At 43.6% G+C, this 22,028-nt stretch overlaps 2 protein-coding genes across 9 annotated transcripts in view; both read left to right on the top strand.

Annotated features, from left to right (window-relative positions):
* epb41l3a (erythrocyte membrane protein band 4.1-like 3a) overlaps positions 1–16,885 on the top strand; it is a 57,931-nt gene extending 41,046 nt beyond the window's left edge. The window contains exons 12-26 of one of the 7 annotated variants that reach the window (XM_080855017.1): positions 692–778; positions 2,316–2,605; positions 4,845–4,892; positions 5,326–5,361; positions 5,542–5,607; positions 6,980–7,168; positions 8,175–8,267; positions 8,653–9,345; positions 10,746–10,865; positions 11,549–11,653; positions 13,586–13,717; positions 14,137–14,235; positions 14,367–14,447; positions 14,626–14,742; positions 15,759–16,885. In XM_080855017.1, the coding sequence (XP_080711143.1) occupies positions 692–778; positions 2,316–2,605; positions 4,845–4,892; positions 5,326–5,361; positions 5,542–5,607; positions 6,980–7,168; positions 8,175–8,267; positions 8,653–9,345; positions 10,746–10,865; positions 11,549–11,653; positions 13,586–13,717; positions 14,137–14,235; positions 14,367–14,447; positions 14,626–14,736 (2,150 nt within the window). In that variant the 3' untranslated portion in view covers positions 14,737–14,742; positions 15,759–16,885. The remainder of the gene's footprint in view (positions 1–691; positions 779–2,315; positions 2,606–4,844; positions 4,893–5,325; positions 5,362–5,541; positions 5,608–6,979; positions 7,169–8,174; positions 8,268–8,652; positions 9,346–10,745; positions 10,866–11,548; positions 11,654–13,585; positions 13,718–14,136; positions 14,236–14,366; positions 14,448–14,625; positions 14,743–15,758) is intronic. The other 6 variants (XM_080855018.1, XM_080855021.1, XM_080855020.1 and 3 more) reach the window with 6 other exon arrangements.
* Positions 16,886–18,417: 1,532 nt separating this feature from the next.
* Positions 18,418–21,769, top strand: zbtb14 (zinc finger and BTB domain containing 14). 2 transcript variants are annotated; one of them, XM_080854689.1, is made up of 2 exons: positions 18,418–18,553; positions 19,874–21,769. In XM_080854689.1, the coding sequence occupies exon 2, from the start codon at positions 19,888–19,890 to the stop codon at positions 21,217–21,219; it is 1,332 nt and encodes a 443-aa protein (XP_080710815.1). In that variant the 5' UTR covers positions 18,418–18,553; positions 19,874–19,887; the 3' UTR covers positions 21,220–21,769. The 2 variants fall into 2 exon arrangements, with proteins under 2 accessions (XP_080710815.1, XP_080710814.1); XM_080854688.1 differs by lacking the exon at positions 18,418–18,553 and adding an exon at positions 18,690–18,783.
* Positions 21,770–22,028: the final 259 nt, after the last annotated feature.

Here is a 22,028-nt window from a genome sequence, read left to right as displayed (position 1 = left end):
TTCCACACGTGTGACGGTCTGAATGCAAATTATGTTGTTGCTGCTGTGGTTCCCGGCTGACTCCTGTCTCATGTCTCATCACTCCTCGTGTGAGGTGGTGAAGGGGGGGGGGGGGGGGGGGGGAGACGGAGACGAGAAGCCCACAGGCTTGATGGGAACAAAGCAGGCTGATGTGATGTGATGCCATGTAGAAGAGTGGCGTTTTGTGCCGGCTCAATGGGAGAAGGTAGCCTCCTTGAATGATTCATCTGCCATCATTAGCACTAGTTTGGGGTACAAGAGAGCTCCATGGTCGCCTCATGCCTTCACTTGTTCGCCTCCATTTGTAATGTCAACGCATATGTGTAGCCAAGGTTCAGCTTACTGCTTACAGAATTTGGGTTTGTCCTTGGAGTGCTGACTACACAATGTAGTGAAAGTGAAAAAAATAACACTATATTGAAATAATATATTTAAGTAAAAAAAATTCTGTCTGTAAATCAAACACTTTTTTTTAAATGTGTGCCATTGACACTGAGAAGTTGTTGGTCCAAGCTGTATGTGAAGTGCCACAAGTAGCTTTCATGCAGTACATACTGTGTTATTTCATATACGAAAGGCTACTGTAATGGCTAATCCTTCCTCTTCACAGTTGGCAGTGTGTTTCTGTCTGATCTTTACCAGAGCGCTTAACTCCTATCGATCTCCTCAGCTCCTCAGCAGAGTACCCCCAAACACACAGCACCTCTAGTCCCCGGAGTTAAGCCACCTGCCACCTTAAACGGCACTAAACCAACAGGTAGATACATGCAGTGCTCTTAGGCTGTGCAAGTAACCACGCGCGCGTGTGCTTGTGGGAAAGCAAAAGGGCTGTAGTCTCAGCTGCTTAAGTCATCACTTGGCTTTTCTTTTCTCGCTCGCTTCTCTTTTTCTGCACACACTCTTTTTTTCGTTCTCCATCACAGTGGTTTTTACTTTACTTCCTGTTCATGCCTACTTTTTGCGGCCTGTCTCATCTGGTTGCTCTGCATGCATTCAGACTGATTGCGCTGCTAGCATAGCATGTGATTTGCTCCGCTGGTACTTTTCCACGCTCAGTTCTCGAGGTTGTAATTCATTTTTGCACATGCTGTCGGCTAGCTGGTGTGAAACCCAAGGCCCCCCCCCCCCCCCCCCCCCCATCACCCCCCACCCTCTGCGTGGCCTAGATCCATAGAGCAATCATGTCCTTTGTATGCTGGTCCAATAAATGGATTGGACCGGGGGGGCTTTTTGCCTTTTGGGTCGAAGGAATTAAATGTAGAGTAAAGCTTTCCTGTAAATTGGGGTCCTCAGGGAATAAAATACTACAGCCTAGTTCTTCTGGGTCATGTCCTCATGCCGTTTGTCACTTTATTTAACGGACAGGGCTGTAGGAATAATTTATCCTATAACCTTCAAGGGAGTCATTTCATGCAAGACCACAATATGTTTAGACCCGGTCTGAGCAAGATGCTCTCTAATGTAGTAGGTGTTGGTAACCTTTTTGTAATTTTACTAATGACTTTTCTGCACCACTGGCTTCAAACCTTTTGTGGGCTACTTTTAATTCGATTTCCTGCGGATCTTAAAAAATGCTCTCTGAGCCAGTATTTGATATGAATACTGAATATGAGGACACTGATTAAAAATAATAAGTGTTTAAAGTTTAAACATTCCTTATATTCAGGACTTGCTTCTTTGAAGGTGTACAAGGTGTACATTTCGAAAGGTATTTTTAATTGAAAAAAATTGCTAAATTACGGATGAAATATCTTTCATGTCTATTAATCTGGATCTTTTTTGTTTCAGATTAATTGCCTGTGTAAATGCAAAGATAATCCATGAAGATATTTCTGCTATGCTTTTAAAATGCTTATAGCATTTACGACACTTGGCAGAGTTTGGCCATTTTGACTGCACAATGATTTCAGTATTATTTTGGTTTTACTTGTTTTATGATGGCTAACACATGGAAGTGGGGCTGTTATAGTTGTGTGTCTCTCCGTGTGTTAATCGACCCCTGCTTTGATGGTGTTGCCTGAGACCCCTGTGGGTGCATAATGAATGTGGGAAAAGTGTGCTAATAAAGATTGCAACACAGTAGCGTCAGTTTCCTGAGGTCTACTGCAATCTTGGCGCAATGAAGGAAAACCTCACAGTGATGAAAAAACATCTGTGTGTGAACGCGCATTTGTGTGTGTGTGTGCGCGCATTTGTGTGTGCTCGTGTGTACGTGTATGTGCGTGCTTGCTTATGTGTGTATCTTTGTTTGTGTGTGTGTGTGTGTGTGTGTCTGTGTGTACGTGTGCGTGCAGAGATGGGCACGGCCTTGTACGGGACTGCAAAGGGCTTCGCTGTGAGTGACCTCATCACCACGGTGACGCCAGAGAAGAAGGCAGAGGAGAAGACAGCAGAGGAGGCTGCCACAGCTTCCTTCCCCTCCCCTTCCCCTGTCACCCCCATCACCCCCATCACCCCCATCACCCCTGTCCCACTCCACGCTGCTATCGGAGTGGTGGATGTCCTGGAGGAAGAAGACGAGACAACGAGAGGCACAGAATTCTCCCAAGCCAGCCCGCTAACACCCATACGCCAGGACACTAAGGTATGCTGCACCAGTCTCTGACAAAGGCTTCATTAACCAGGCAGCTTTGCCACAAATCAAAGCAAGCGCAGACCTTTTTTTGAGATATAATTGCCTCAATGCTTTCATTGGTGACAGGCCAGATGCTCTGTTTTTTGAGATAGTGGTGCACTGGAGCACAACAAAAAGGTTTTGTCTGTTTTAAGGGGCGACTTTTGGGTTTTCCATTGGCACTTATGGCCGTTCCAAGCTAATTTGTATTTCCATAAAAAAAAATACGGCGGCAAAATTGTGCCTCACCACACTCATTTTGGACCCTCTCCTGAGCAGGGCCAAATTGCACCAGGTCCACCTCGAAATGTGACGAATAACATTGAAGATACACGTTTGTGATTGGCTCAGTCATCGTTCAATAGTCATAGTGCCATAGTGTGTCTTTATTTTGTATATCAAGACAAGCATGAGGCAGATCTGGTCAAAAAGTTTAATCTGGTTAAGTTTCAATAGTAACAATAATAGTAACGGCAGTACATTCTAAACTGCCCAGTTTGAAGTGGTATGAACTTTGAGTGGTATTCCATGGTAAAATGACATTGTTATCTGGGGAACAAGCAAGCAGGCAAGCTAGCCCACATACATTTAGGTTAGCAAGGATTTGGGATTTGAAATAATGGAATCAATTGTAACCAAGCAACCTCCATTATCTTTGACTAAAGAAAGAAGCCTGGGGACTAAACAGGTTGTTTTCTTTTTAGACTAAATCAAACGTTTCCTTTGTGGGCTTTTGTTACACATACCTAAATACATGTATGGCAACTGGGGTATAAATGGAGGAAACTAACGTTAAGCTTTGCGTCACCTTAACTTAGTCAGATATTTTTGTATGCCGGGACACTTTCGCAGCCTTTCTACCTTACTTAAAGGAGACATATTATACCCCCTTTCCACAAGCTGACAGTTCCATGAGGTCTTAATGAAGTGCCTTTGACATGCTTTGGTAAAAATACCACATGGATCAAGCACCACAGCACCTTTCTAACAAACATTCTCCTCTTCCGTGGAGTGTGAGGACACAAGTATGGCTTCCATGTTTGGTACGCCATGTTTGTTGATGTCATTATGCTTATTTTATAAAAACCAAAGTTGTTTAATTGTGGTGTTCTGTTGATTTGGTGATTAAGGAATAATGGTTGACGAGCTGGATATGGATATGAACTCACCAGTTGTGGCATTTATCATGCTTAGTAACAAACAAACTTTTAAATTTGAAGAAAAGCAGACATTGTATTTTGTGTTCATTTGTTGATTGTCAGGGATTGTCTTGATACGTTGGACGAGGAGCAGGGAAACTCGATTTCAAGTTAAGCCTATGCATAGTTGTTGCTATGGCCATGTAACCTAATCTTAGCCTAATGTCATGATCAACAGTGCTCATAGATCTAATCTCTAGATCTAATCTCTGACATATTTAAATTCAAAACACAGCTGGTCAAAATGAACACAATGGGTATGGATATTTACTTACCATCCAATTCATGTTGGGTGATCATTAGAACACACTCAAGCGAGTACACCCTTATGTATGGAACTGTAAATTCAGGCTGTGCTTGGTCGATTAAGATGAACGAACCTGCGCCAATCAACACCATTCATATGGAAAAAAGGCTCTAGTACCCTCTGTTCCTTGTGCGCGGTGTGTGTGTGCAGGCAGGCAGGAGACGTGCGCAAGCCACTTATCAGAACACTGTTCGGAGATGCTTCTCAACAGCACACTCAATGTCAATGCTGAGGTCGAAGCACTAGACCAAAATAAAGGTTTTTCAATTTTATGCAAGGCCGTGTTGCCATTCAGTTTCACCATTTTTGCTGCATTCGAACAGCACGCTTTCTTCAGTGTGGAGTGGTTCATGTGCACCTTGGTTTGATCTCGGAGATTGTTGAGGGTCAAGGTATAAATAGTTTAAGGTGATTCACAATGTGCATCATACTTTCAGGTACTCGTAGATGATTGAATACGTTTGAAAACCACTGTGTGTCATTGTGCACATGTTTCATTTAAAACAAAACTAAATAGATAGAACAATAATGTTTTCCTCCGTAATATTATAAATTATGAATTATTATAAATGACAAATCTGTTGAACTCCTTTCACTTTCATTCAGATGTAGTTTCACTATCAGGAAGTGGTTAACTGACAGTTGTGGTTCTCTCTCTGTTCATGCCTTCAATTTGGATGTGTGGGTTTGTGATCCACAACAGACTGATTTTACAGACACCGCTGTCGATGGTGATCTGACAGCCACAGAGGTTTGTACCAGCGGGCAGTTTTTTTATCGTGCCTAGATTACGTCTTCATCATCCCAGAACTCTTCATCCTTTATCACAGCACTGAAATCTCCTTTTCATTTGCGTTTGACACCATCCATACTTGTGATATAGCTGATGTAGTTTTAGCTTATCTAATAATTATTAAGGGACATAATTGGAGGCATTGATCTTAAAGTAGTTTGCTTAAATCACTGGAGAATAAGTAGATCATTTTGAGATTTCATTAGTAGATTAAGAGCTAGTGTTTTCATATGATGCACATTCATTGTCCTCATGTACACCTTCTCTCCATACCATTTGTGTTAATTAAGTAGCAAAAACTTGTAGCATGGTTTTCCCCTGGTTGTATTCACCATTACACATCAGTGAATTTGTGTAATAACCTTTCTCTCCTTATTCTCTGTGGCTGCAGTCGGAACAGGAGGACGAGTCAGAAATGAGGACACAGGTATTCCATGCACACCTGAGAGTTTACACAAATCTACTTACTACTTCACAATCTGATGAGAATTCTCTGCAGAATGATGCACATTCCTTGTCGTGGGGAAGTGAATGTTGGAAGACTGTGCCTTAGGTCTAGAGTCCAAGGCTCCTGAGAAACAGATTTTTTTCTTTATTTTGATTTCAGCCCAGTTTCATAAGGAGAATAAAAGGAGAGAATGTGTTTATCAGACATAGCAATCTGATGCTGGAGGTTGGTACGGAATGACCCAGAAGTGCATTGAGTGGCTTTAGTGAAAAGACTCTGTGAAAAGACACATTTTAAATGTCTGTGTGTGTGTGCTTTGTGCCCCCTTACTGGTATAATTTTCAACTTGAATGTCTTCAGCAAGCTGTTGCCTGCATGATGTGGATGCAAAATAGTTTGTGTTGATTTGGGGAGAGGAAAGTGGAAGTCATAATTGGGAGGTTTTGTAATTTGTGATTTTGGAGCAATAAGTACAGATCTGTCACAGGAGATGCATTAAGCGGGACAATTTAATAGCACAGGTAAAGAAGTGGAGAGAGCTGGATTCATTTCTTTTTCTTCTTTCACCAAATGCACATTATTTTCACAAAATTGGAAGGTCCTCTTTTCTTTCAATCCCTAAGACTTTTTAACTGCAGGAGCTCTCGGCTCCTACCAGGTCCCCTAGACGGCCCCCTAGACGGCCCTTTCAGCCTCTCTGTTTCCATTGCAGTGCAGGAACTATAGACCTACAAGTCACGTTTATCTTTGCTCTTCGATCGTGACGTCAATTCCCAGTAAGACAAAATAATGATATATTTCTCCGGCGGCAGCACCAACATTAGACCATTTTCTAGATAACATTAGGATAACCTCAACAGTTAGGTAACAGTCAACAGTTAAACATTTGCTATAAAGTTGCTATCACTCAATTAAATAGCTTTAGCATTAATAACTTGATAAATGAATATGCCAGGTCCACTATGAATAATTAAAGCCTATATCTTTCTTGTGTTCATTCAGTGACTGTAACCCCAACAACGTAACTCTGTAAACTATAATTTATTTAGCTGTATTCACTGCGTAAACTTTGGTAAAACTGGCACTTGTTGTCTTCCATTCATGTTGTGTTTAATGAATAAGCGTTTAACCAATAAGTGCCAAAAAACCTACCCCGGAGTAGGTACTTATTTCGCCCCCCGAAAACGTCCCTGAAAGGGGTCCTACAGGGACGGTTCCTCAAAGGGGTCCTACAGAGACGGTTCCCTCAGAGGAAAACTGTCTAAAGGTGATGGCCTCCAACAGTGGCCCTCAAGTTCCTGCAGTGGATAACCATGATTTTGTTCTCAAAGACATGTACTGTAGCTGTATAACCGCTGTCAAGGGGATAACATTAATGCAGATAACCTGCTTTAAGCTATTGATTTTCAATAGAGGGCATGTAGAATGACAGATTTATATGCATGGAGACTGTGCTAAGGGGTGTGCCGTTTTCATAATGGTGAAAAAGATGTTTGTCCTACAATTGCCTTGTATGCGCAACCTGGCTTTGTTTCACAGTGTTTTCCTAACCCAGTGTTGGTTTTACAACATCAGCTCTCTCTGTTGTCTCAATCAGGACACTGATGACGGGCCGGACGTGCTGGTAAAACACCAGACCAACATCAGCGAGCTGAAGAGGTCCTTCCTGGAGCAGGGAGGGGACAAGCCAGGCCTCACAGAGTGGGAAAAGCGCCTCTCGTCCTCCCCTCTGCGCTCACCGCGGCTGGACGACGCGCCCATGATCGAGCCCCTCCTTCCCGACGAAGTAAGCAAGCGCATGCATGCACGGCGTCCTTATTGATCTTTACCTTCACAAACAACACATAGCCTTTCCCCCTCTCAGATCTTGTATCTAAATATCCTTGCGTGAGAAAGCCCTGAGGACAAATATAAAACCTCTCCTTTCCTGTCGTTGAACTGGCCTTCTCTAGGCTTTGTACATCTCGGAGGGCCCACAGCAGCACACAATGGGGTTCATATGGTGTTAAAACACTAATTTCTGTAAATTGACAGAGGAGGTTTACCCGTGGAAGTGCCACATTGATTTTCTACCTCTCATCTGTGGATAGTATGGCAAGCAAACGCCCATAATAACTAATTTTTCCCTCTGCTGCTCCAAAAAGAAATGGAAGTGTGGAAATGTCAGATGGGAACAAACATACACCTTTGCTTAGCATATCATCAGCACAGGAAAAATCTCCCAGTTATATAAATTATATGAATGTAACTTCAAAAGAGGAACACAAGTGGGGGGGGGGAGGGGTCCTTCTCGTTTGTGGCGACACTAGCTGTGATGATCAAACAGGCAAACATGCTATATTGTACTAACATAGGAGCAGGCCATATATAGTTATTAATATTAACCATTTTCAAAAAAGCACATTTCACCAGCACTGCCTAATCTGTTAGGATTTTATTCTAACTCAACACATAAATCAAAGTCTGAGCTTCACCGAATTGATTCCCCTGAAGGGGAAACTGGTGCTCGCTGCGTGTTGATGAATATTGGAGTGAATATGAAATGTTTGGGATGGTTATGCGGGATGTGTTGGGTGGGGATGATTGCGGCGGGATTGAAAAGCAGTCTCAGAAGTTGCTCATTAGGCGAGTTATGAAATTTCTCTGTGAAATATCAAATGGAATATGTAATTTGACGCAGCCCACATGGTGCTGCTGCCTACTAACTGGTCTCGATTGTTTGTGATTTGCACTGAGATTTGCTTTTCACATTTCACATTTTCTCACGCCCTGTCCCGCTTCCATTCACAAAGACTAAAGAAGACGGGAAAGATGAGGACATGAAAGACATGGCTGAAGGGGCTTCCGAAACTAAGGACACTCTTCTTGAAACCAGCACTGCTGTGGTAGGTGTTTGATAAATCAATCAACTCGACTCAACTCTGTCGTCAAAGTTTTTAACAAAAACACTTTTCGACATTCAGGTCAACCATAAAAGAGATTACTTGGTCCCAGTAATACACAGTTTGTCACTTGTCTGCATGAAATGCCGTGGGGACTGATAAAGAATGGAAATGCCTAAGGGATAATCCCGTACCGAAGCTCACATACAGTTCCATAAAACAGAATATGATACTGAAGTCAGTAACCCAATTGACTGAAATGACTGTTGTTGTCCTTTCATCTCACTAAGTGCATTGAGTATGTGAGATGCAGATCTAGTGGCTTTGAGAATAACCCATGTGCCTTCATGCAGTGCTGGCTAACGACAGTCTTTGTATCCTGATGTAGGATTCTGAAGGGTGGGTAATAGTAAGCAAAGTCCCCCCTAAGGTAGCTGAAAAGAAAAGCGTTTTCAACTACAAAATAGTGGCAGTGACTAACACGGTGGAGGACGGGGAGGGTGACAGCTCCGAGTTCAAAACCTTTGAGAGCCTCCAGGGCGAGGCCACGGCCAAGACCGAAGAGGTTCGTGAGAAGGCCTACACCCTGGGCAAGTCCTATGACACCACGTCGGGGAAGATTGTCACCATGACGAGCCGGGCCAAAGACGGGGACCTGCCGTCGCCCTCCTACCCGCTGAGTAGCATCCCTGACCAAACTGCCACCGCCGTGAAAATTATCCCAGTGGACACGGAGGACGAGCTCTCTGACCCGGTGCTGACGAAGCCTGCAAAGGCGGCACCACCGCCGGTGTCCGTCAAACCATCTTGGAGCCCTGGGCAGAGTGTCGGAGCAGTGAGGGTGGCAGCGGTGGCAGCGGCGGCAGTGGTCATCGGCTCCGGCGAGGAGACCGGTGACTCTGAGAAGTCGGACCTGAGGCCGCTGGCGGACTCTTTCCTTGGAGGCAGGACGTCCCCTCTGATGGGATCGCCGATCCGAACGCTGAAGTCCCCGGCGAAGTCCCCCGCGCCGGACATGCCCCACCTGAGTCCCGGCCCTGTGTCCTATTTAGCCAAAACCTCCCCCACCGCCAGAGTGGTAGTATGATGCCAGCACTAAATTACCCACAATTCCTCACTATGGTTCCCCTAAGCCACTACCCTTCGAGTTCCCCCCGCTATCGCCAGCCTGGCTTTTAAAAAATAGATATGGCTGCCGAAGTAAAGCCAGTGCTTTTTGCTTTTGAGATGAAATGTTTATGAATGCTGTGGGTATGCCACTTCCCTCTTTGGTTTGCTCAGTTTGACCCAAATCCCTTACCATGGTATTTGGTGTCACCCACACCTTTTGTTTTGCTGTTTGGCTTCATGGGCACAAACTTCTTTTTTGTCACTTTAAAAAAACACACGCAAAATGGGCAGCTTTTATGTTTGCCCATCCCAAGCTGCAAGATAAGCAAACGGAATGTGTCACTTTGGCTTCGGTATTATTTGATTTATTTTAGAAAAAAATGGCTTCTGTTTTGACTCTATGCTTTGCTCTTTGGTGTCAATGTTGCTTGATGTGGAATGACGTGGGCCCTATTCATAAGAGAACTCTCCTCCTAAGGTTTTCGCTCTGGCTCTGTTGTTGTCCGCCTTTTTTTGACTTGAAATCAAAAGCTGTGATATGAAAGCAGAAGCAGGTGTAGCCATTGGGGATAAGTTATTCTTGTTTTACTGGATTGGCAGTTGCTTTGAAACAGCTATCTGTGAGCCTATCTCTGTCTAAAACTTTGACTTGAAGATGTCCTCAAATGCTGGTGGTACGTGGATGCGTAAAATACACCATAGTAGTTGTCCTGTTGTGTACTTTCTGATCATAATAGCATGATGGTCGTCATGGTGCTTACCCTGACTGCATCAGATTTTCTTTGTCATGGACAGCTGTTGCATGGGTAAAAAAAAGGCAATTATACATAATTTTACCTTCTACAATCATTTATTCTCAAAAGAAGATTGCGAGACTCGAGATCTGATGAGCATATTGAAGCTTTTTGAAGGCAACATTCAGGAGCATGAGCTGGTAATTGCTCTAAGCACTTCAAAATTCTTGCATATAACAAGCTAACGAAAGCTCCAGTTACTTAGGGTTTGTGTCTTCATTTCAGGTATTTGGGAGGAAATTTAAATCCATTGTTTTGACTTTCATGTCCGACATACACTAGCACGTGGTAGCACCACTTCAGCAATTCGGATTCTCCTAAGAGAATGATGCTCTTATGAATAAACCCCTGGCCTCCCCCAGTCTCCCAGCTCACTGAGTTTGTCTGTCCTGTCCTCACTGTCTCTCTGTCACGCCCCTTTCCTCCTTACTGTGTTTTTCTGTGTATGTATTTGTGTGCTCAAGCTTCAAATCTCTTTACTCTTATGTGTGTGTGAGTGTGTGTTTTTCTGTGTGTGCGTATGTGAGTATGTGTGTGTGTGTTTGTGTTGACTCTTCATCTCTCTTGTCCTGCTCAGCCTAAGCCCACCTTTGACGAGATGTCACCGGAGCTCATGGCTCTCTTGCAGTCGGCCCGCGAGCAGCCAACCAGCCCCGGATGGGCCCCCTCCTCTCCCCATAGTCAGGCCTTCACCAAGGTGGCCACTCATTCCTCTCGGTGCTAGCCCTCCAACGCTAGTCTGTGGGCCTGTGCCTACTGATCTGCAGTCAGTGTGCATGCTGATTCTCCTAGGTCACTGTGTCCTTGTTGTTGTAGTAGTCTACCACAAGCGCACGTGTGTGTATGTGTGTGTATGTGTGTGTGAGTGTGTGCGCTTCCTCCCCTGTCTGGCATCTTTTGTCATCGCCCTGCCAAGTCAGTCATGCTTATGCCCTTCCTCTGCCCGTTAACAAGCGACAGATTTACGGAGAGGAATCGTTTATGGATAGACAGAGGAAGTGCAAGGTCTCTTTGTGCCTTTTTTTTTGTAAACCTTCAAGAGCATCAAGTCAGTACACAAATATAATATTTGTGTACCTTTAAGAGCATCAAGTCAGTATGTGAATAAAATATTTGTGTACCTTCAAGAGCATCAAGTCAGTATGTGAATAAAATATTTGTGTACCTTCAAGAGCTTCAAGTCAGTATGTGAGTAGAAGCTTTGTGTACCTTCATTTGTGTTCCTTCACCCACGCTTTTTTTCTTTATGTCCTTTATGTTACGAGTATATTCTTGACTTGCAAGCGAACGGATACAAGTGCTGTCATGTCTTGTATCTCTGAGGGTCTGAAGATGCGGACTGCTGGGTCTCTGATTCTTTGAGTGTGTTGTCTCTTGCAGCCCTTGGACAGCCCAGAGAAGCTGCAGGTGACGAAGGAGGGTCGTTCCGAGGATGGAGCCCAGGTTCTGGATCAGCTGTCGGACTTGGACCAGACTGCCACACAGGTAGACACTGAATCTGAGCCGGAGGAGGGCGAGGAGCTCAACACGGCCGGCCCGCCCGAGCAGGAACCACAGGGGCCTTTGCATGATGACACAGACGAGTCCGAACCCGAGTCTGAAAGCGCCACTAGCGATTCTGAGAGTCTGGAATCCGGCAACTTTGACGGGCCTCTGTCCGCCACGACCGATGACACCGCGTTCCCACCACCCCCCACACCGGCCCCAGATTCAGGCCCCAGCCTGGGTCCAGGGCCATCCACCGACAGCGAGTCAGGGGGCGAGAGTTTCTCAATGTCCAGTGATGATGAGCCCCGCTCTGGGGACCAGTCACCCAACATGGGCCCTTCTTCCCCTTTGCGGCTAGCAGAGCACGCCATGGGTGTCAGTATGGAGGCAGAAACAGATAGGCCTCTCTATGAGGTAACCAGTCCAGCCCAGTCCAGTCCAGCCCCCATTAATCCTTCCTCGTGGGATCCAACATACTCCCTCCTGCGAGTAGTTCCCCCCACCCAGTTTCCAGAATCTTCTGTGAATGTGTGTGTGTGTGTTCAGTGAGCAGGTTCAGCAGAATGTATTCTTCATTGATGCACAATAGTGTATTTTTATTCAAGGCAGGTATTACAAGCGAGACAGACAATTGCTATACATCACTTCCTGAAAGACTATTCATAAGCATCGTGTGTGTGTGTGTGTGTGTGTGTGTGTGTGTGTGTGTGTGTGTGAGTGTGTGTGTGTGTGTGTGTGTGTGTGTGTGTGTTTGTGTGTGTGTGTGTGTGTGTGTGTCTGTTTGTGTGTTCCTGTCTGTTTGTGTGTGTGTGAGAGAGTTTTGTATGTCTATGAATGCATGAGCTTCAACAGTTGGTGCACTATAACATAAACACTAAGAACCTGCCTGCTGATCCACACAGTCCCTTCTTCTTCCCCCTCACTGTCTTGCCCTTGCCTTCCTGAACAAATTCCTCTGCATTCCTGCTCTGCCTCAAGTAACAAAAGGAAGAACGGAAATAAACTCACCACCAAAAAAAAAAAGAAGAAACGCATAAAAGACGTCTCTTCGATAATCCCCTGCTGTTGCCTGCAGTATATTAAATAGTACATTACGGCTCAAAAATTCATCAGGCTTGAAAAAGGTTGTTCTCAGTACAAAGTCTTGCAGATCAAAGTCTACTTCATTATCAGTAATGTTATGATATGGCTTTTGGGCATTTCTGCTGCATAAAATGTACTAGCGCACCTGACGTAACCTCACATTTTACATGAATTACTTTCTTTGTCTGGTGGTCTCTGGTAATTGCAGTCTCTTATTTTCCTGCCGTTGCATATAATGATGCTCAGATTGCTGTGCCGTTGGCTTAGTTGAATTCTAGAACTATGATTTGTGACTAGGTATTCATTTCTGCGATCTGCAATGCGACTGAATTAGCAGAATGAGCACCTTCCAAGTGAACAAGTCGGAGAATAGCTTAATTTGCATTTTTCAACAGAAGAGTCGTGCAATGAAATTGCAGATCATTTGTATGTTAATTAGTGCATAAATTGTCATAAGCACTCGCAAATTAAGCTCCTCGGTGTTTAAACAAAATAATTGTGAGCCGGGTGAGACTGCTCTTGTGACCAGTGGAGTGTAGGGTCTTTGTCTCACATCTTCCCCAGCTATTCCCGTGACTGTGAACATGACCTCTGTGTTGCTACGTGGTTTTTGTGGCTTTGTGTCTTTAGAAAAAAAAACATATTGTGTGTGAGTGTTGAGTGTGCATACATCTTTGTATTGTGTTCTTTGTGTCTGTTACTGTTTCAGTTGTTTTCAGTGTCTGTTTTGTGGCAGTGCAAAGAGGACTCTGTGATGGAAGCAGATACATGTAATACAGGTAGAAATGGTGTGAACCTCTACCATGGTGGTCTGACCCTCTTCTTTTCCTGCTGCTATGTCTCCAGCTCTCCTCAGTGCTCCAGACAGAGGTCATGACCTTCAGCAGCTCCATGGCTGGGGAAACGGAAAATCTGGTGACCCAGGAAGTCCCTGTAATACAAACCGAAATGAAGACCATTACATATGAGTCACTGCAGGTATGGAGACAGTTAGACTGCACCAACCCCATGCTCACCCAATGCATTTAAATGCCACACACGGTTGGAGCTGTGTAACATATCTCATTTTAAGGTTATCAGAAGTATTTACAATCCTACCCCTACAAAGTAGGATTTACAATACATTACATTACAGTTTGATGAAAACATCTGGTACAGAAGTAAAACAAAATGTACTGTAGTCTATTGGCGTTGCTCATATTTTTAAATTGTATATTTTTGTACGTTGCTTTGTATAAAAGTATCTGTTTAATGTAAAACGTAAACTGCTAGCAGCGTATGTATATTTTCCGTCACTAGTCTGCATTAAATGTTGGGTCTGCCGTATACGCAAAGACTTGTCCTCCGTGCCCTGATGACCTTGCAGTGACACTGGGGAATATGTTTCTGTCTCTCAGGGTGACACAGACAGTGAAGCCGAGCCCGGAGTGCTCCTGAGCGCCCAGACCATCACGTCGGAAACAACAAGCACCACCACCACCACGCATATCACCAAGGTCAGGCCTCCACCGACATTAATCGATGTGTCTGTGCCGGCGAGGGCAGAGTGTGGAAGAGGAATTTTAAATGGACCTCGATCTCCTGTTTGTATTGTTTATTTATTTATTGTTCTTGTTGTCCTTAAAAGACTGTGAAGGGCGGCATCTCAGAAACGAGGATCGAGAAGAGGATCGTCATCTCAGGAGATGCAGACATCGACCATGACGAGGTGAGACCAAAAGTCCCCTGCAGCTCTGTGCTGTCACCTGTTCTACTTCTTCTGTTTACCTTAATGCGCCTCCAAGCATGTATGCTGTTGAAGTGATAATGACTAAGTTAAACAGAGTACTTCTCAAATGAGGCCAAATAAGGTGTCCAACAATTTTCCTTTGACTCCCTCGAGCTAGGCCCTGGCTCAGGCTATCAAAGAGGCCAAAGAGCAGCATCCCGACATGTCAGTGACCAAAGTAGTGGTCCATAAAGAGACTGAGATCACGCCAGAGGAGGGTGACGAATGACAGCAGGTAAGGGGAAGGCAGAGGTGCTAGCGGCAGCTTCACGCTTACGTCAGCCCGCTAGCTGCCTTTGAGCTCCTTGCCCTGCCAGACCGCCGCTCGCCATGGCCGACCTCTTAACCTGGATCTGCTTCGGGCTTGCCCTCCTTACACCCCTTTTGCATCTGTTTTCTGTGCAACATAACTGCTTAAGTCTGGTGCTCTCATGCCTCGAGGACTTACTTCCATCGGATGGTGGCTGCCTTTCAGATCGGATGCTAACTTAACTTTTAATTTTTTTCCTTTTATTGCAGCTTCATCATTCATTGACAATAAGCAATAATGGACGCTTATTTGTCTTAATATATATTGCTTTTTGTGACAGCTAACAAAAGTAATACAGTCAAGGCCTCTGGTATTGTAGTGAATAGATACAGTGCACCCTGCTGGTGAAGCTGGGTACTTTATCATTTATTGCAGGACACTAATATTTTTACTTAAACTATCTTGACATAAGCTATCAAACTAAATACCCACCATTCAGAAGAGGCCTATATGTGACATTATCTGAACATATTTCTTATTGTCAACCACTGTTTTCGCCATCAGTTAAGCATGTTTCTCTAACCTGTGCTTGGCTGCTTGGTTTTCTATATGGACTGGTTTTGCATGTGATATACATGTATACATAGATATATGTATTCTTAATCCGTAATGTTTGGTGTCCTAGCTCTAGTTCATTTCTGCTCTATTGTAAAGCATTGACAATTATACAATGTCTTATGCTTTGCTAAGAACTATTTTCCATGTTAGTAGGTAAAGTAATTGCTGTTCTGTTTGTTGCTGTCAAACAACTGTTTATCAGTATGTTCCATATTAAGTTATATTTGATTACATTACTTTGTACTAGCTTTATGAATGTACATGCAAGGTTGCATCAATACTATACCCAGTACTAGGTTTGTGACTAGCCTAATTACTCATGTTGTGATACATAACTATCCAAGAACTTATATTGTACTGTTCTGTATGCTTGTGTTTTGCAGGACTAACACCTCATGCTTTTGGATCTTGTATTTCACACTGTACGGCGGAAACGGTCGCTTGGGGAAACGTCGATCACGCTAACAGCACCATAAACGATTGGATACTACTTCATCTAAGCACTTCTGGACACACTCTCCCACCATCACCCACCCAGGCTTACAAACCCACATGGCAGTCAAGTCCAGTCGACTATCGGATCATGTATTCTGCATGAAAGGGAACAATTCAGCATTTTTGTAAAGAGGAAAAAAAATAGTGATAAAAAAAAAAAGAAACATTTTAGCAGAAATGAATCTGTGTACATTTTACTCAACCTGCGCACTCAGTCTAAAGGGACAAGAATGTATGTTAGAGGTGTTTTGAAAATATTACTGATATAGATGACTACATTTTATTTATTAAAGTAAAGCTCACTCCAGAAGTGATACAAATAGGCTGTACCTATACGAGCGCACAATATTTAACCATGCAATAGATGTGCCATTCATATTGCCAAGCTCTGCGTCCCTTATCCACATCTACAACTCTTCTGTCTTATGGATTTCTTTATTGCTGAATGTTATGAAACAAAGAGATAGTGGTGGGTAAAATGCATAGAACTACTTTCGTAGGTCATTGAACTTAGAACGTTATTTTTAATGTTATTTTGTTTTTACTTGAATTCAATTTTTTGTTTTGTTTTGTTTCATTGTTAATTTACCCTCTCCCCCAAATACGTGGAAATTGAAGGGAGGCAGCATCTTTTGACTTTTATTTCTGTAAACGAGTGAGTTGGATAGCTGCTGCTGCTGCTGCTGAATTGAACTGCTGCAGAGAGAGTGTATTTACTGTGAAATGGTCTACTCTGCCCCTCTGCCCTGCTCTGAAATCCATCCTAGAATTGTCCCAGCCTGTGATGGCACATCAAGCCTTAAACTGTACAGAGTGAATAGAACCCCCTCCTGCCCAAGATAGCTCAAACCATGTGTGTGTGTGTGTGTGTGTGTGTGTGTGTATGTGGTCCTTGTTTCTTTTTTTTCAACAGCTTTATGTGTTGGTCATTCTGAAACTATCTGTGTCAGCTGAAAACCATCCATGTTGAATGAGTTTCCCACAAAAGCTGAAATAAAACCATAAATTCACTTTTCGTGACGTTTTTGTGTGTTTACTTAAAGAAGATTGTTATGACAATTAGTATTTAGGAAGGAAGAACAGAAAGAGGAAGTCACGTGTCTTCATCAGGAGGTAATTGTACTACACACAGGCAATACAGGACACACAGCGAGACACTTGCAATTTAACTTTACTACACAAATTTAAGGCTGTCTTTTTTTTTTTTTTAATCTAAAAATACATGTGATCAAACAATTCAGATCTTGAGTCCTCCTTGCCACTGGTAACCTCGTGAGTATCCAAGATGGCTCTATGGGTCTTCTTTTTCAAGATGGGGAGGATATTAGGCCAGATTTCTTTCAAATAACATCACAAATGTGTGACTACAACGTGTGACTCTTCCCACTCCACAAGGTCAGCGTTGTAAATTAAATCTAATATAAGGAAGAGATTTGATATTTTATGAGCGATGAAAGCTGCGCACAGTGCTCACATCATTTGTGTGCGTGTTTGTGTGAGTGTGTGTGTGTGTGTGTGTCATGATAGCACAAAATGAAACATTCTCAGTGACATCTCCAGTGAATCAAGTTTGTCCCTGCCTGCTTTTGTGTCTAGCTCTCAGTACATTGCCCACATTAGGTAGTCAGCGTCTTTCTAGCATACAGCCACAGCATATGAAGTGCGAATACTAAGCTGGACCGTTATTGAGCAGAGATTTTCTACACCACTACTGGATATCAAATGAATGTATGGTAGGCTTACAGGCCTATCATTATTGCATTTCCATTAATGCTTTGATGCAGCCAGTGCTGTGCCATTCAACTTGAAAAGCAACCAAGATATTAAAGAAACTGCAATTTAAAACCAAATGGAAACCATGTGTGGTTGTAGTAGCCTACACTTTTTGTATTTGTATTATTATTATTATTATTATTTCTTGCCTATTCTTCAAGCAATGTAATTATTACAATGCGTCCTGCTGAATGTTTGCAGGCTTTGGTTTTTGTCATCACATGTATTACTAGCCTATGGCTAAGCCTTTTAATTAAAGGGTTATGGGTAGATCCAAGGCTGTCACATTTTTGGGTGTTTGTTTTTATATTATTAAAATCACCACACCATGGTTTTCAACATAATTCAATGTTCATACAAACTATTCATATTATTCAGGTAGGCTTTGGGATGAAATAAAGGAAATGTTGATTTCTTGCATTTGAGTGTAAGGTCATCAGTAGTGGATCATCACGGATAGGTCAAAAAATGTAAAGGCATTGTTGCCTGATGTTGACAGGACAACAAGTGGTAACACTGCCCCGATTGCATCTTCAAGTTTCTTATTAAATCTGTATTAGCGTTCTCGTTTCCCGCTCGTAACAGTGGCTTTCGCGCCCCCAGTGTGCGCCCGTTTACCTTCAGGGTTCGCGCTCCAGAGATTTCTACTCTGTGATTTGCGTAAGAATGGCAGCCTTCGTCAGGCCGCAGTTCTTTGTGTGGGCATGTGCGCATTTTGCGTAACAACATCCATTTGTGATGTACGTACGTACGCGCTTGAGTCACTCGCTCTCTGCAGTTCCGTGCTGGCGCAGCGCGTCCTTCCGTCTGTGCTCGTCCTCAAGCTAACAAACACAAAGTATATTATTCTTTACTGGCTGTGTGACAGTCAACGGAGACTTTCTCAGTGGAACAAAATAGCACAAAATAGGTAAGACATGCATTTTTAGACAATTGCAACATCTCCCGAATTATTGCATAATGTTTGGCCAAGATGACTGCGCGCTCACGGCCGTGGTGAAAGCTCGAGTTCGTCATTTCAGGAGTGTTCATGGCTGCTCGGGCATTTTCCAAGCGGTGACGGGCGCTCCCTCGGCACGCCTGTCGTCGATCGGAAACGTCCATTTCTCCCAGCATGGAGAAAGACTGTGCTGCGAAAATGTAATTTTCGTCTTAAAATTGTTGTTTTATGCATCGAGACTGTTAATCTGCTCGCATGGACCATGATGAGAAATAGCAGAGATGGCGGATATCCGTGTTTGTTGACGCTAACAATGCAGATATGGGGAAAGCTAGCTAGCTAGTAACTACCATCTACGACCGCTAGTCATCCACTATGGTACCCGAAATGTCGTTGTAGCCTAGCTAGTTTGTTAGCACATTAGCTAACATAATGTATCAGAAAGGCCTTTCAGATAATATAGTGTTTGACAGGGATTGGCATTACAGCTAAATAGATTACTGAATTATTAGATGCCATGTTTCAATATAACCAGGTAATCTACTTGGCATTGTAATAGGAAATTAAAGTGGATGTTGGTTAACGAGCAACATATCGGCTGGGTAACGAGCTAAGTCGATTATGTTGTTAGCTGAGAACGTTAGCTTGCTCGCTAAGTGACGTAAACTTCTCCACAAGCTTCCCAGATTAACATGAAATTGTGGTTGTTTGGTTAGGTCCACATTAGCAACTAATCAACAACTCTCCCCTTTCGTTTGCTATATACTTCAATATCTGCATCGACATTTAATAACGTGACCATACGCTGTGTACAAAATATTTTGAGTGGCGAGATTACTGAGTTTGAGCATACTGATTGGCTAGCTGACATAGCCTTTAGCCATGTTTGAACAATATGGTGGCTCCCTGTTAGTAAATTATGAGCCAGTAGTACGAATGACACTCGTTACAAAATTATTGGTGAGATTAAAATGCCCTGACATTAGACTAGTGTCGTGCAACTATCCATTTTAATGTTGTAATATTTGACGCAACCTGATTTGGACACACCAGGGCTGAACAATTCAACGTTAGCCGTGATGAGTGTTCTTATGAGGTGATGCATATTCAGCCTGTTCTGTACAGAAAAGGTACAATTGTTTCATGCAGCACTATGGAATTACGAATGTTGTCTTCAGAGAAATGTGAATCATGAGGATTCAAAATAATTCATACTTTGTGTTTAGCCAGTCGTCTGTATGTGTATCTAATACAGAAATGTTCCTCTCTCTCTCTTCTCTAACCCTACAGGGATTCTCATCAATATGTCGGAAACTGTGAAGTATATTGACGATGAACATAAGACCATCTTCCTGAAGATACTAAATGAGCAGAGATTAGAGGGAGAGCATTGTGACATTGCTGTGGTTGTTGAGGATGTTAAATTCAGGGCACACCGCTGTGTTTTAGCAGCCTGCAGCAATTACTTTAAAAAGCTGTTCAAGAAGCATGAAGTAGACAACTCCTCTGTAATAGAGATAGACTTCATCCGCTCTGACATCTTCGAAGAGGTGCTGAATTATATGTACACTGCGAAGATATCTGTCAAAAAGAAAGATGTTAACTTAATGATGTCATCTGGGCAGATTCTTGGAATCCGCTTTTTGGATAAGCTTTGCTCACAGAAACGGGACTTGTCCACAGAGGAAAAGACAGACCAAAGAAATGCCAAATACCCATATGACATTGTCAAAATTGGAATGCACACTGACGATTCTCACCTGCCAACAAACAGTGGTGTGCAGGTGCTAGGTGACCACGACGACGCTGCCGCTGACGACATAGTTGACGATACCCACGCCAATCACGACCTCGACAAATCACCCAACAGCGCTCTGAGAGTGCAGGAAGCCATCCTCAAAGAGCTAGCCAACGAGGAGGTCCACAAAGTGAGCTGCTACGACCAAGACGTTGAAGCCATGGACAACGAACCCAAAGACTTGGCAGGCCATGCTGCCCAGACTCTCGGCTTTGCTGACAGCATGGGAGAGGTGAAAGACGAACAAGCCCCGGGCTGGACCACGGCAGCCGCCGACATGAAATTTGAGTACCTGCTGTACGGCCACAGGGAGCACCTGGGCTGCCAGGTGTGCGGAAAGACTTTCATGGACGAGAACAGGCTGAGGAAGCACGAGAAGCTGCACTCGGCTGACCGGCCGTTCATCTGCGACATCTGCACCAAGGCCTTCACCACCCAGGCCCACCTCAAGGAGCACCTGAAGATCCACACCGGCTTCAAGCCGTACCGCTGCGAGGTGTGTGGCAAGTCCTTCATCCGGGCGCCAGACCTGAAGAAGCACGAGCGCGTGCACAGCAACGAGCGGCCCTTTGGCTGCCAGATGTGTGAGAAAGCCTTCAAGCACAAGTCGCACCTGAAGGACCACGAGCGGCGTCACCGGGGTGAGAAGCCGTTCGTCTGCGGCTCGTGCACCAAGGCCTTCGCCAAGGCCTCGGACCTGAAGAGGCATGAGAACAACATGCACAGCGAGCGCAAGCAGCTTGCACCCAACCCATTACAGAGCGAGACTGAACAGCTGCAGGCAGCCGCTATGGCTGCAGAGGCCGAGCAACAACTGGAATCCATAGCATGTTCATAGCACACAGCGTGCTCCCCCAAGAACCCCCAACCCATGGTCTGGGCACCAGTCGAGTCTAACAATCGAGCTTTTTCTACGTCTTAGTTTTTTGGGGGGGGATGTAGGCATGTAGTGTTATGATTTCGTTTTTGGGGGTTCATTTAATTTTTTCAGATGTCATGACGTTTCAGAACTAACAAAAAATGTTTATACTTTATTGACTGTGGTGATAATTTTACGAAAAGAGTATAGGTTTATTCACATAATGTCTAATTGTTCAGATTTTCTTAAAGACAATGTATATTGTGTAATATGATTTTTTTTTTCACTGTACAGGTGAAAATGAAAGGTGTTGTGATGATGTATATATGGCAGCCCAATGGACATTACTGCTCTGCCTTATCCCAATTGTCAATAAACCTGCTGTTCTACAATGCCAGTTTCATGCCATAATTAAAAATTAAATACATGATTTGTATAAAGTAAAATTAAATGAGAGATATGCTGATGAACAAGGATTTGATGGTAATTATTCCATCAGGCTGTACAAACCTCAAATGAACTATGTATGATAACAGCTCAAAATATTTTGCTGTAATAAATGTATTACCTTTTGGGGTAACCTATACCCAGTGTCTTTGATGATTATTTATACAGCTTTGGTCAGATCTCTTTGCTATTCGTTAGGTTAGCGAGACAAGAGAGGAAGACGATTACTTTCAGCGTGCTCAGATTAAATTAAGAACATTTCTTTGTAGAGCTGGCGAGATTGTATATACCAGTGTGTGTGGTTGTTGTAATAGATGTATTGTCCTTCAACCATTGGATTT

This window comes from Sprattus sprattus, assembly GCF_963457725.1.
Source record: "Sprattus sprattus genome assembly, chromosome: 17".
Lineage (NCBI taxonomy): Eukaryota > Metazoa > Chordata > Actinopteri > Clupeiformes > Clupeidae > Sprattus > Sprattus sprattus.
The sequence above is the reverse complement of the archived record's forward strand: the minus strand, read 5'-3'. Positions and strand labels throughout refer to the sequence as shown.